The sequence below is a fragment of the Spermophilus citellus genome (assembly GCF_964194105.1).
Source record: "Spermophilus citellus genome assembly, chromosome: 4".
Lineage (NCBI taxonomy): Eukaryota > Metazoa > Chordata > Mammalia > Rodentia > Sciuridae > Spermophilus > Spermophilus citellus.
In genome coordinates, this window is record NC_138185.1 from 123,208,225 (window position 1) to 123,223,767 (window position 15,543).

The 15,543-nt window shown below is 33.0% G+C and overlaps 1 protein-coding gene across 13 annotated transcripts in view; it reads right to left on the reverse strand.

Moving 5' to 3' along the window:
* TCF12 (transcription factor 12) overlaps positions 1 to 15,543 on the reverse strand; it is a 361,634-nt gene that overhangs the window by 220,866 nt on the left and 125,225 nt on the right. For 3 of the 13 annotated variants that reach the window (XM_081290077.1, XM_081290076.1, XM_081290075.1), the window contains exon 3: positions 8,833 to 8,894. The exons of the other annotated variants lie outside the window; for them this stretch is intronic. In XM_081290077.1, coding sequence (XP_081146203.1) covers positions 8,833 to 8,880 — 48 coding nt within the window. In that variant the 5' untranslated portion in view covers positions 8,881 to 8,894. The remainder of the gene's footprint in view (positions 1 to 8,832; positions 8,895 to 15,543) is intronic. 13 annotated transcript variants of the gene reach the window in all.

Consider the following 15,543-nt stretch of genomic DNA (forward strand, 5'->3'; position numbering starts at 1 on the left):
CCTATCAGGTGCTGTGTTAGGTACTAGAATATAATAAATACACTGGGCTTTGCCTTCAAGGAGTTCACAGTTTGGGAAAAATAAAGCAAGCACATCTAAAAATATTTTGATAAACTGAATGACTTAATCACAATATTTAAGCTATGCCACATTTCAACTTCCTAGGTTTGATTAGTATTATTAGACTACTTATTAGTCTAAGGGGCAGGATGGCATGATCAGTGAATTTTTAAATGAAACCCAAATCACCCTGCCAAATTCTAAGTTAAAATTCCTGTGTTGAGTATTAATAGCTTAAAATATGTCAATTTAACAGCACAGCTTCAAATGGCACATCAAAGTAGAAATTAACAAAGGGGTAGGAAAAATGGTGGAATGGGATGGACGTCATTACCCTGCGTACATGTATGATTACATGAATGGTGTGAGCTCTACTTCATCAACAACCAGAGAAGTGAAAAATTCTGCTCCATTTGTGTACAATGAATTGAAGAGCTTTCTATTGTCATGTATAATTGATTAGAACAAACAAACAAACAAATAAACAGTAGGAATTAATGCCAGGGGGGGCAGAAGAAATAACACTAAGATTTGCAAAAGAATGCTCTGAAGCAAAATGAAACATACTGATCATCAGAAAACACAAGGGTCATAAAGCAAATCTCTGGTGACCATAGTCATCCCAGCTAACTTTTATTGATTATCTACTTTGATAGAGCACTGTGTTTCATGTATTAGATTGATTAATTTAACCTATGTTAACCTACATATCTAATACTATATTTCTCCCATCTCACAGATGGAAAAACTGTGTCTTAGAGAATTTCTCCAAATCAAGGAGCAGTAGAGAACTAATTTAATTTCAAGTAGTATGACAGCAGATTAATGTTAGTCACTAATTTTTTACTCTTCAGCACCAAGAAATCTAGCAGTAAGGTAGATAGGCTAATACAGAATCATTTCCAACAGACGGCTATTCTCAGGGTCTCAGAACACCTCTGCTCTCAGTTCTGAGATACTTTTAAAAGTACACTTTTATACTTTTCTTTATACTTTTAAAAGACATGAAAACCTTACCATGTTCAAAATTACACCTTAAAACATTAAGAACACAAGAGCCAACATCCCTTTAACTGCCAGAGCAAACACATTATTCTGTATCATGTAGCCTTTAAAATCTCCAAAGTACAGTGAGAAAAGAATAAGAATGAAAAAGTAGCAGGGCGCAGTGGCACATGCCTGTAATCCCAGTGGCTCAGGGGGCGGAGGCAGAAGGATCATGAATTCAAAGCCAGCCTCAGCAAAAGTGAGGCGTGAAGCAACTTAGTGAGACCCTGTCTCTAAACAAAATACAAAACAGGGCTGAGAATGTATTCGGCTCAGTGGTAGAGTGCTCCTGAGTTCAATCCCCAGTACCCCCAAGAAAAAAGAAAAAAAAGCAAATAAAATTTTATTTGTATATGAAAATTATTTTAATTTTGAAAACACTCTATAAAGATCTCAGGGATACCTAAAGGTCCCTGGAACACACTATATATATGCTGAATTATACTATCTGCTATATTTCAAAATAAATCGTGAATCCTCAATACCGCTACCTTGTCAGAATCTAGAAAGTCTGGCTGGTTGAAAAGTGGAATCCCCGTTTCAAAGATTAGTTAAAAATACTTAGAAGTAAGACACAACTAAAGAACAGATTTTTGCTGTTTAAGAAAAAAAAATGCCAGTATCCAAATATTTAAAGACAGTTTGTAGTAAGAAAAACAACTGCTCAATGGCAAATAGGGTATTAAAATTCTAAGGATCTCTTGAATAAGCATATTTTCAGTCTTGTGCAAGTCACTGAGGGCAGCCAAGAGGAAACTGAGGGCCTCAGTTCAATGGCCCAAAAGGAACTGAATCCTATCAACAACCACATGAGCTTGAAAGTAGGTCCTTGTCCAATAGTCCTTCAAATGAGATCCCAGTCCTGACCAACACCTTACTTATAGCCTTATGAGAGACCCCAAAAGCAGAGGATCAAATTAAGCTATGTCAGATTCCTCATACATAGAAGCTTCAGAAGATAAGTATGTTATCAGAGATCATCTAGTTTGTGGTAATTTAACATGGCAAGAGATAATACAAACATTAGAAAAATACAACAAAATATTAGGAAAAAGTTATATCCAACTTAGATGAAAAGGATAAAGGAACATACTTCCTTGTGGGAAGCCATTCTCGCAGGTGATTGGGCACCTCCCTGATTGGGTGTGAGGCGTTCTGGCTAAACTGTGTCGGAGCTAATCCCCACCCTCTCTAGGTGCAGAGCCCTTCCGTGTGGGGGTGTGACTGACCATTGTCCCTGAGACCAATCACTGATCCTGACCTTGGAATGCTGTCCCCCTCGACCTTCATTGGATGGAATTTTCCCCTGAGTTTCTTGTTCCCCAATAAAAGGCCACTCCCTGGCATGCTCTCTCTCTCCCCTGCTAGTCTTGAGTAAGCCTTGCTCCCCCCCCCCCCCCCCCCCCCCCCCCCCCCGCTTTGAGGCAGGAGCCAGAGGGAGGGCCATCTCAGACCTGGTCAAAGAAAAAGGTCTTGTGTGTTTATTTTGATCTCACTAGTTAACTTCTATGCTACAAACCTCTTGTACGAAGCCAGCGTGCTCGTCGCGCGGCTGACTTCCTAAATTATACAAGTTAATCAATCTCACTTTAAAAAAAAAAAGATAACTTGAATAGCCCTTTATGTTTTAATAAAATTAAAACTTTAATTAAAAATCATCCCAAAAGACTCCAGGTCCAGATATTACCAGTAATTAATTCCACCAAACATTTCAAGAGACAATTATACCAGAAATTTGAAAGAGGAAGTAATAATACTCAACTCATTCTCATGCTTGCATCACCAAACTTCCAGAAATTTGAAGAGGAAGTAATAATACTCAACTCATTCTCATGCTTGCATCACCATGATACCAAAAGGTATCATAGCAAAATAGTTCACAAGAAGAAAAACCCTCCAGATCAATATTGCTCAGATATAAACATTTTATTTAGCAAAATGAATCCCAAAACATATACAAAGGTAGTTCAAAAGGAAAAAAAAAACATCCTGATTAGAAATGAAGAAAGTTAAACTGTCGTTATTGATGGATGACATACTGTCCAAACAGAAAATCCTCAATAATATACAAAACAGCTACAAATGGTAAACAAGGTATACAAATCAGAAAATGAGATTAAGGTACTTTTACTATAGCATCAAAAATTACGAAGTATTCATTAAAAAACCGAAAGGAATATGTGCAAGACCAATTCACTGAAACTATAACACATTACTACTAAGAGAAATTAAAGAAGGCTTAAATATAGAGATATGTTTTACAGGTTAAAAGCATCCATACTGTAAGATGTCAATTCCCCTCAAAATGATCTATAAATTTAATGCAATCCCAACCAAATTCCTAGAAGTTTTGTAGGAACTGATATAACGGTTTAAATTTTTCAATTTATATACAGAAAAACTAGAACAGCCCAATTTTAAAATAGGATAAGAAGTTAGAAGGCTTAAACTACCTGATTATCAAGATATATTGTAAAGGTACTTTCACCACGAGATTATGGTATGAATGTGAAGAGTAGAATAGAGAACTTACATGCAAAGAACCAAGATCGCCCAATTTTAAAACAGGATAAGAAGGTTGGAACAGGATAAGAAGGTTGGAAGGCTTAAACTACCTGATTATCAAGATTTATTGTAAAGATATATTCACCAAGAGATTATGGTATAAATGTGAAGAATGGAATTTAGAACCTAGAAATTGACCTTCACATGTATGGCCATTTGATTTTCAGCATAGATAATAAGAAAATTTAGTGGGTAGAAAAGGGTAATTCTTTCAACAAATGGTGCTAGCAAAAATGAATAGCGTTATACAAAATAAACTTAGTTCCCTCACATGGTTATAGAAAAATGGAAATAGATCATAGACCTAAATTAAGAGTTAAACATTTACACTGTCTAATTTTACTGTTTCTTTGAGAATGCTACTGCAGTCAAACTCAATTCACAGGTGACACAGAAGTAATTCTACAAATAGAAGAATGTGGGAAGTATATTCTATTCGTTTCTTGAAAATAGATAATTTGCAATAACTTGTTAAATACTGAGAAATCTAATGACAAAAATCCATTTAGTTTTTGTTTCACTAAAATTTCTGAACCATGAAACTTTGTACATTGTTTATTAATATCCTACTAAGGACAGTTTGAGAAACCATTGATTTTATTAAACGTTTTTGTCTTATCTGTTAGGAATCTGATGCCCAGAATAATAACCCATTTGACTATATCCACTTGTCCAATCCACTATTCCTTGTATTGCAAAACAGATTTTCATTTTCCACTTCGTATAAAATATATCTGGCAGCTTTCCTAAGCCAGTATTGCTTCTATTCTCTCTGGACCACCCTCATGAAGTAACTCTCATCACTGGATAGTACAACAATCTCTGTTATTTCCATGAGAAAGAGCACTCCCTTTGCAATACTTTTTAAGCACTGAGAAATCTAATGACAAAGGAATCCATTTAATTTCCTTTTAACCTAATAATACATAAATATTTTGAACTATCAAACTTTGTACATTGTTTATTAATATCCTATTAAACACAGTTTGAGAAAACATTAATCTAATTAATGTAATTTTTTTACATGTTAGGAATCTGATGGAATATGAATTGATCATTTTTATTTTTCCCATCTAGTTACAGTGACTAGAAAATAGTGGAATCTCAATAAATAATTCATGAACAATGGGAAAGGGAGAATAAAGGAGTTTTATATAAAGAGCCCACAAGTAAGAGTACAGAATTTCAAAAGAAGAATGCAAAATTCCAACTTGGGAAGAAAGACACTGAGGGGAAAGGACCTAAGTAAGGTAAGGTCAGTGGGAAATCAAGAAAAATATTTACACAGCAAGAACTGAGAAAAGTAAAGTCAATGAGAAATAGTGGTATCACCAATGTAGAGAAGACATAGTCATGCACTATATAATGACTTTTCAGTCAACAATATTCTTCTGCAAACTACTACATTAGTCCCTACAAGATTATAATGGAGCTAAAAATAACTATCGCCTAATGAATGCACAGCTAAAGAGACAAGAGAAAAGCAAACTGCAGAAGAAAAAGAGGCTTCTTCTAAGCCCTTCACCAAAAACATTCACTGTGAAGGGCTTAGAAGAAGCTTTTTGCTGACTTCAGTGAGTACTTATTGAAACCATAGGCTACAATAAAAAAAAGTTTTAGTAAAGGCAGATGTTTCTGATGCAGTATCTTCTTTCAAGTAAATTAATGATAAATAATAATAATAAATATAAATAATAATAATAATAATAAAGCAAACCACCATAGGCCTGTTTTTAAGAGCAACACCTTGAATATCCTTCAGGAGGGACTTGAGAAGGCAGCATTCTTACCAGAGAAGACAGCACCATGCAAGTTATTGACCTAAAGGCCTTCCAGGGAAACAAGATATGAAGGAATAAGACAATGATATTGATGATCCTGATTCTGTATAGGCCTAGTTCATGTGTGTGCTTGTATCACAGTTTTAAGCAAAGTTTAAAAAGTAAAAAGTAATGTATTTTATACTGTCAAAGATGTGGGAAAAAAGGAACACTGAGGCACTATTGATGGGAATGTAATTTAGTACAGCTACTATGGAAAACAATATGAAGTCTCCAAAACACTAAAAATAGAACTACCATATGATCCAGCCTGACTACTTCTGGTTATATGTCTGCAGGACATGAAGTCAGCATACAAAAGAGATACCTGCATACCCATGCTTATTGCAGCACCACTCACAATAGTCAAGATATGAAATCTGCCTAGATGGTCGTCAACAGAAGAATGGATTTAAAAATATGGTATATATGAACAATATTTACTCATCTACAAAGAAGAATGAAATCTCCATCATTTACAGAAAAATGAATAAAACTGGAGGATCTCATGTTGACTGAAGTTAGACACAGAAAAGACAGGCATCACGTGTTTTCTCTCATATGTGGAAACTTAAAAAAAAAAAAATACAGAAACAAAAACCAAAAAAACCCTGAAAGTGTTAAGAGAGTAGTAGAGGGAGTATTAGGGACTGGGAAAAAAAGATAGAAAGGAGGGCAGACAGGAGGGCTGGGGTTGTGGCTCAGTGATAAAGTGCTTGCCTAGCACATGTGAGGCACTGGGTATGATCCTCAGTATCACATATAAATAAATAAAATAAAGGTACTGTATCTACCTACAACTAAAAAAAAAAAAATTAAAGTTAAAAGGGAGGGGACACATTATCGACACATGATATATGTATGTATGAAAATGCCAAAGTGAAATAATTTATAATTAATATTAATATTTTAATTATAGATTGTAAATAAAATGCTTATAAGATGAAGACATAAAGATAATATTTTTGTACAATCATACAATATGTTTTAAGCTAAGTATTATTAGTAAAGAGCAAAAAGGTTTTTTAAAGTTTATTACATGAAAAAGTATAGTAAGCTCAAGTCAATTTATTGCTGAAGAAAAACACATTTTATAAATTGTTGTTACCTAAGTATATAATGTGTTGAAAGTCTAAATGTCTCAGTCCTTTACATTCACTCACCACTCCCTCACTAGCTGACTTCACCCCCAAGTATCTACAAGTCCTGTATGGGGCACCGTAAAGATGGACTATTTACATTTTCTACTATATTTTTTATTATACTTTTTCTATTATTAAATATGTTTTAATAAACAAATTTTTGCCATTGTGTACCCTTGCCTACAATATTCAGTACTGTATTATGCTGTAGAGGTTTGGAGTCTAGGAACAATCAATGGACTATTCCACACAGCCTCAGTGTGTAGCTGGCTATCTCATCGAGGCTTGTGTAAGTATATTCTATGACGTTTACACAATGATGAAATCACCTAACAACACATTTCTTAAAACATGCCCCCGCCATTGAGCTATGCATTATTGTATTTGACACAGGACAGCTGGTACTTTATTGCTTAATCACAAATAAATTCAGAATAATTTCCTAAACACCAAAGAATATATTCTGCTCCATATACAAAGCACTATACTAATTATGATATAAAAATCACATTAAAATTATTTCATTTGATAACATGAAGATTTAAGAATGAATTCAATGTCAAAGAGAAACATTTCAAGCTTGTTATAATCTAATAAAATTATCAGAGAATATGACAAGAAAAGTAATTACATACAGAAGTAAAATGTATTGATCATGCTAAGCCTCTGACATATATATGCTCATTTGAATTTCATAACTACCTTGTGGGATACATATTCTTTTAAAAAGATTTGAGGAACTGAAAATGTACGAATCTTTATTCTGTCATAAAGTACATTCTAAGAATCTAAGTTGCCCCATTACGTTTTCCCAATAATCTCCAAATTCCTAAAATCTGTAATGCAATAAACTTTTCTGATAGCTTTAATTTCATAAATGAAATCTACTTTTTCTAAATTATAGAACTTCTTGTTGGGCATTTAAATTCACAATATGATTTTAAAAGAGAATGAACGTGTACCTTTTCATGAGACTGGTGGTAAAAAGAGGAATACACACCTAGAGATTCCAGATATGTGCTACTTATTTTTTAAAACTTCCTCTAGTTTATTTCCACATACTCCTCATGAGACCAATCTCTTAGTAGATGAGAAATGAGAGACTCAAAAATTAATTTATGCAAGTTAAATATAAGAAAAAAACCTGGAAGCAAATCTATCTGATTCATTCAATGGTTTGTGTCTTTTGTTTGTTCTGCTTTACATATAAAATGTAGACAGTATTCTTATAAGAAATGTTGGTAGTATCACCATCTTAAAATTCCTAGAGTATCTTTCCATGAAGTCCTGGACAAATAAGAATAACAACTGCTTCGGGGACTTTTTATGCCTTTCTGGTAAGGCATATCTCTGAGCCTCATGTCTAAAATGAAGATTTCTCAATGAGTTGGTATAAAGATCAATGAAGGCAACACATGAAAGTGAATTCTGTATATGGTGACAAAGGCTAGTTATAATTATTACTATTAATAAAAATAAGTTAAGTGGGTTTAAAAATACTATTCAGAATCTCCTGCATTTTATTTCCACTGATAAAAAATCTCAGAAAAATACTAAAGGAATGGTCTTAAAAAAAGGGAGGGAGGGACTGAACTTAACAATTTAAAAGAAGGGACATTAAAAAGATTCAAAGAGTAATGTGATATGATTTCTATTTGTTAGCTTTAAAATCTAAACAATGAGAAAACAAAGAGAGAACTGTAAAGACCAGATAGGTCCTAATACAGATGTATAGGCATACTAAATTAAGTGAAACTCACAGTAAGGGGAGAAATGAACATAAAGGCTCTTTCTGAAAAGATCTAAAATGGAACATCTCAATAGTTGTTGTCTCTAGGAATAAAGGTGAGACTAAAAAACAATTTTTACTGGAATAAAACAGAACAATGGGTAACCCAGTCAGTTTGTGATTTCTGTGGGCAAGAAATATAAAGGTGCTCTCATCATATCATCATAACCCCGTTTTTCTTATCCAAGAACATACAGATTACAGAGATTACAGTTTACAGGTAGGTGCTGTTTTGAATACCACCAAGAGTAACAAATACATACTCTCATGGGTTTATTTAAACCTAACTTTAAAATACACCCTTTTATTACCCATAGTTTTCTTCACATTCAGAACATTCTGAAGGAGCAGTTACATAACAAAACAGAGATTAATGGGAACATAGATGCAATATATAGAAAACACTTACTTTAAGTCTCTGTCCCTTCTGTCTTGCTTTGCTATTTAACTGCTTCATCTCGTGTTTTGTACCTGAGATCAAGAGGCATAAAATACTATTTCAAAATTTGTGTGTCCTTTCTAATTATTCCATTTGAACTCCTAGTAGCTACAAAAACTATACCTTTTTTCCCCTTCAAAAATAAAACATTAGCAAATAAACAATCCGGAGAAAATACCTATGCTATATTAAAGGTATCCTAAACTTTATTACCCGTGAATACTGATAAATAAGGGACAATAAAAGCAATTTTTTATTCATATGATTAGATTTTCCCACTTGTAAATAAATTTTATTTATCAAAATCAAATAATCTGATATTTGTTTAAATAATCGTAACTAACTTGCCACAGTCTTTAAAAAAATGGAAGTTTAATTCAGGTATCCTCTTTCTCTGGGAGTAGTGAATCTAAATGATTTTATATCTTTCCCAGTCACCTAGTATGGGGGGGGGCAACTTTCATTTTCCTACTTTGTGAAATTTTTCTTCTTTCTATTCCTTTATAATCTGGCTCCTATCATCCTAATCTAAGTTTAAGTTCAACACAAATGGATTTATGTAATTAACCTTTCTGCATTTTCCTAGAATTTGTCATTCTTTTATTTTGCATCCATGCTTCATTCATTCATTCCCTGAATAAAAGTCTATTTTTAATTAGCTACCTACTCCCTGAAGGATAGGCCAATTTCTTCTAGAGAAAGGCTACCAGTCTCATAACATTCATGGACAGAATGAGTTGACTTACTCCATACTGAGTTTAGTCACTGGAGGCCTTTGTCCTTGAGTCCCTCTTATTGCACCTTTCCAGAAAGTTGTCTTTCTTTCCCCTCTATTCACCCAAATGCCCAATGTCTTATCTAGTAACTCTTTTCTGACAACTCAAAGTACTCTCTCCCCCACCTCAAATACCAATGACATTATTTTGGTAATTCATTATTCGCTACATATAATAGCTCTTCCATTGCTGTCTTAGAAGAATTTAAGCTTTAAAGTGTAACTTCTTAGGTAAATAGGACTTTTTTTCTAAGCATATTTCCTGAACTCCAAAATATGTATGTATTTCTTTACCTTTAATATTTCAAAAACTGAATACATTTAATAATCTCAGAATCTTAAAATTGGGGAAGCAAAAATTTCTTAAAAGCAGACACTTATTAATATCCTTATTTGTAAGGGAGGTTCTCATACTACTGCGCTCCAATGGGAGAGGAAAACATTCCTTCTGCCCTAGAAATTCCAATGGCCTCTGCTGTCAAATGTAAACGAACTACTCAACAGGTCAATCCAAAATTCCAGCCAGTATAATCCTTACTGAGGTCAGAATGACCTCTGTATGTTTTATAGATAGTATATGAAGGAAGCCAAGGCTCTATTATCCCATATCTAGCTCTCTATCTATGGAGTGGCTCTTGGCAAAGCTCTTGCACATGATGAAAAGATATTGAATACCTGCTAAGAAAGGAAGGAGCACTAAGCAAAATTAAAGTTCCCTTTAGCCACATGTGGCAGAAATGTCCAGGAACTGCAAAACAAACAACATTCATCTCATCCAGATAACCTTACACACTTAATTTTAGTTTCCACAGAATCTGAAAACTATATTCTTACTTTAGTTTTTATTTTTTGTTTTCTTCATCCCAAGTTCCCAATGTATGGCTTTATATACAAAATTTAGAATACTGGACCAACTCCAAAGTCTTTCTAACCTCGCATTTTCATTTTAAAGCCAATTCATTACCATGTCACTGGCAGTTTCTCCTTCTTCGCTAACAGGCATAAGTCCAGAATTGTAGTGAAATAATTAGTATCCATGACATTTCTATCAATGGATAGGCATGGAGTGGAGATGGGGCGTTGGGCTACACAGAAATAACTTGGTCAGAGCCAAAAAGGGAAGAATTAGGAATACCAGAAATAGACATTGATTCTCCATCAATCAGCTGGGTCAACTTTAACACTTAGTCTTTAAATTTTATTTTACCTCACAAGACACTATATTTGCTAGGAAAATTTTTCTATCATATCATTCCCCATATCCTCTTTCACCAGCAGCAGATCCTCTTGTTTTTTTCACCTTTCTTCTCTCCCACTCCTTCAGAATATGGCAGAATATTTAGGCCAGTTCTTTGACTTGGGAGCTACTAAGGTAAGAAGATTAAAATACACTAGCATAATATTCAGTGTCTGAGTTCTACGTCAGAGGCTGTCATTAAATAGTCATACAGCTATCCAGATCTCGTGTATTTTGTGGAACTAGCACAAATCTCAAACTCTCCAAGTCTTAGTTTCCTCATCTATGATATAAAGGGACTGAGTATAAACAGATAACTAACATCCTTTCATCTTTGAAAACTCTATAATACTGCAAAATGCACAGGGAAGAAACAGCAAACCTTATCACAAAAAGAAAATGAATGCCAACTCCTGATCCCTGATGGCACCTGTAAATATAATCCCTGAGTACTTTACTACTAGCAAACTGAAGGTTACCTTTTAAATGAAGGAATGAAAAACTTGATATTTTAGAAAAGAATAACAACAGAAAACTCCTCTTTCTTTAGAGCTTGATCTAGATTAATGGTAACATTGCTAAGAGGGCACAGAAACTAAGACAACACAATCCCTTGAAATGTCCACTGACTTAAAAAGATCAGACATATCAGGAAATATAGCCATGAAAATGTACATTAAATTATTAGATATTTGTTGATAACAGTGGTAATATTAATAATAAGCAGCTTCCATTTAGTATCAATAAGTGAAATATTTAATAGCTATTATTATATTTCACCTTCACTAAAACAATACAAGATATGTGTAAAATTATCATAATTTTAGAGATAAAAAATTGAAACCCGGAGAGGTAAAGTAACTTCTCTAAGATCACATACAAGTATCCATTACCTTTGATCTTAAATAAAATTCTTTTCTAAGTAGAATCACCATAGGGACAACAATGCATAAACACGGACAAATGTCTTACTACCATCAATATTACTATCATCTACATCAAACTTCATCATCTTAAGTCAATTTTAAAGTTTTCCTTCCTTAATCTCCAAATCCAATTACCCTAGTAAATATAATCATTATTCCCCAATTTGATTATATTCAGCAAACACATATACAGCACACATTATGTATAAAACATCATATCAGGCAGAGACAAAAATTTTATATCAAAGTTGAATAGCAAGAAGTTTTTGCTTCCCCCCCAAAAAGAAGTAAGCAATTATATGGGAAGAAAAATTGATTTTATTTATGTCCTTTATAGATCTAAAGAAATTAAAGTATATTAAGTAAGACTAATTGAGCAAATAGTTCTTAGTCATTACACTTAAAGTATAGTATATCTGCAAATGTACTCATTTCATTTACACTTATGTAATTGTTATATATAGATCTAACAAATTTTGAGAAACAGTTTTAAAACCAACACTCACATAGCACTATGTACCAGACACTGATCGAAGCACTTTATGTATATTGTTTCATTTAATACTCAAAAACAACCTTATGAAGTAGGTATCATTATGCCATTTCACAGATAAATATACTAAGGTACAGTGGATTTAAATAACTTGTCAGAATTACCCTGGTAGCAAGAGGGAGAAAAATCTGAATCTAGAATAAGTCATCATTTCTTTGTAGTTTAAAAAAAATGAAAAATCATGCTATATTTGGCTTTTATACCTGGTACAATAGCAAATATAGAAAGCATTTCTTTGCACTAAATGATAAGAAAGGGAGGGGAGAAACTCATCAAATAAATTTCTTTTTGCCCTGTCTATACTACCTTAGACTTAAATCCTTCATTTGTCTCTGATGCTTTACCTTGATCATGACTTTTATAAAATTTCTAAAAATTGAAAGTATCTTTCACAATTCGATGCTTTCTTCTTCTTTTTATGTGTGTATTTTGTTCTGCACAAGTAAGCAGGCATTTAAAAGTACAGAAACCAAGACTCAAGGGTAGAAAGATCTACGGGTAAAATGCAGTGCTCTTTCCCTCTGACTGCCTCAAACATGTCCTGTTTCAAATCCATATTTCCCAAGAAAGCTGAATATGTCTATTATTTCTTCTAAAAACACTTTATATTTCTTGTCTACCTCATAAAATCTCTTCACTAAATGGTTCTGTGTGGATATTTCTAATGACCAGATACTTAACTACCTCTATGTCTACACTGTGAGGCTATTTCTGGTGCATTTGGTAAAAAGAGGGATAGCCACACCTAACTAGAGAGCTGCTGAAGTGACTTTTCCATGCTCAGAGAAGGGATGTATGACTAATATACCAAAGAAAAATCAGTGCCTCTTCACTACTTGACTATTGTGGAGCTCATGTGCACAAGTCTACTATTCTAGAAAAATATCTTAGAATCAGATTTAAACTTAGTATCTATATGGTAAATATAGGACCCATGTATGGTGCACATGAAGATTTCCTTTGAAAAGCTGTTAAATAAATATTAAATTCAACCTACATGATTCTGTATAGTCCCTTCTATACAACTATGTATATGACATACAGTATTAATAGGGTTCATGTGCCAAATACAGTTTTACATTACTGCAAAAAAAAATCATTCTTTTTCTCTTATAGCATTGAATTGGGCCAAAAAGGGGGGAAAACAGCAGCCTAGATAGTTTAATCCATGTAAATCAAAAGCGTGTGTTTCATAACTCCATCCAAGTACTCTGAAGTTTTTTCAGTATTATTTTTGTATACCAGGCCCTTCAAATTTTATGAAAACTAAAATAACAAAATTTTCTATTCAGTGATGTTTACGAAAATCGAATCAATTTTGACTCAATTTTAAACAATGCAATTTTCTGTAATGAAATGTACAGTCAATACAATATAATGAAGTCTAAATAAATTTTTTCACATGATTTTCACAAAAGTATTTGTAATTTCGTTAAAGTTTACATTGAGTTAACTATTTTACTAGTAGTATATCAAAATGTTTTTAGCCAACATCTAATATTTATTTCTGAATTTAAAAACCTCAATGTACTGAAATATAAAATAGGAATTTAAAAACATCAACATGATAAAATAGGCAGAAGAATGAATTACTTTGGACAAATTAGAGTTTTATTAACACGATTATAACCACTTATTCTTAAAATTATGAAAAACATGGTGAAGACAGTAAACAGTATCTAATGATGAAACACTAAAAGCTGATAATCTTCCTATAAAAAGTAGTCCTGAGGGAAGCTTCAAAAGTAACCATGAGTATCTGTCTGGGTGAGAAGAGTTAAAGGGGGAAGAAAGTTTAAAATTGGATTCAGAAAACAAAAACAAGCAAACAAACCATGTGGCTTTTTCATTAGCTCATTAAATCATTTTAGGGTCAGACTGTGACCACAATAAAAGGAGGGAAATTGGTGGAAAAGTGGATTTCAGTAGGAACAAAAATAAAGAAGGATAACACTGGATCATCATCCTATTTGATCACTCAAACAAGGTGAAATACAAATAAGGTTGTACAGTAGGCTGGGAATACCTAGAGACTAATCTTTTTTTTTTTTTTAAATAGCAAACTACTTCATTATATAATCAATTCTAACATTGCACTGCAAATAACCTATACTCAAAAAAAATAAAGTAGGAATAAAAGACAGCATTACACATCTAACCTATAAATCAATAGCAAGAAGAAAGGCAGAGTTTTCTCTGGATCCCATCTCTGAAGCCAAACTTATTTCCAGGATCACAAGTTACATAAATGTTTAGATACATTATTATGTTCTTCTAAAATCCTACATAGTGCTCAAGTAGGAAAACCAAAAACTTTGAGAAGGAAATGAATATCAAATACAAATGCACCATTTAAAGCACTTTAAGAAATAACCTATTATTACACAGTAACTCAAGCCTTTGAAAGAAAATATTCTAATATTAATAAATAGCATATTGTCAATTCCCCACCAAATAAAGCTGTTATTTCCAAATCTAAACAGGAAACCTCCCTCTTTTATTCACAATATTATTCAAAGTGTCAGAAACTTTTAAAGGTGGAAAGAAATGTGTATATCAATCTGGTTAACAATCCCCAATAATAATAATGTGTCCAAGATTAAATTTTGGTTAGTTAATAGTGATGTCAACAGTAAAATCCAAGTCTTCAGATAGGCAGCACAGGGCTCTTTACACTGCAATGTAGATTTCTCAGCCACTGATTCCCAAAGGAAAAACTTAAAATCCTATGTTTTGCAGTCTCTAAGATTCCACATAACTAATCCAGTTCTTCACAAAGTATTTAAATAAAACATACTATGACCAAATACAACAGCAAAACCTCATATTTTAAGAAGTACTTTAACAGAGCATTTTCAATGCAAAAGGCTATAATCCATTCTGAGACTATGAACTCCAATCACACATTCAGTTTTAGTTCTATTTAAACCAATTCAGTTCAAAGGCTAAGAACTGATAAATTTTATGCCTGTTTATCTTGTCTTGGTTAATTCTGAGAAAAATAAGAAATAGTTCAATATTAATTTAAATATGGCCTTTTGGGAAATTATCTCTTAAACTCACCAGTTTACTAGTGAGTCTGGGAACACAGTGCATAATTTCATTGCAATTCTTTGATCTAATTTTTCATTTTCCTTTTTTTTTTTTTGTTTCGAGATTTCTGTTTGTTTCTGTAAAAAAGGTTCTAATC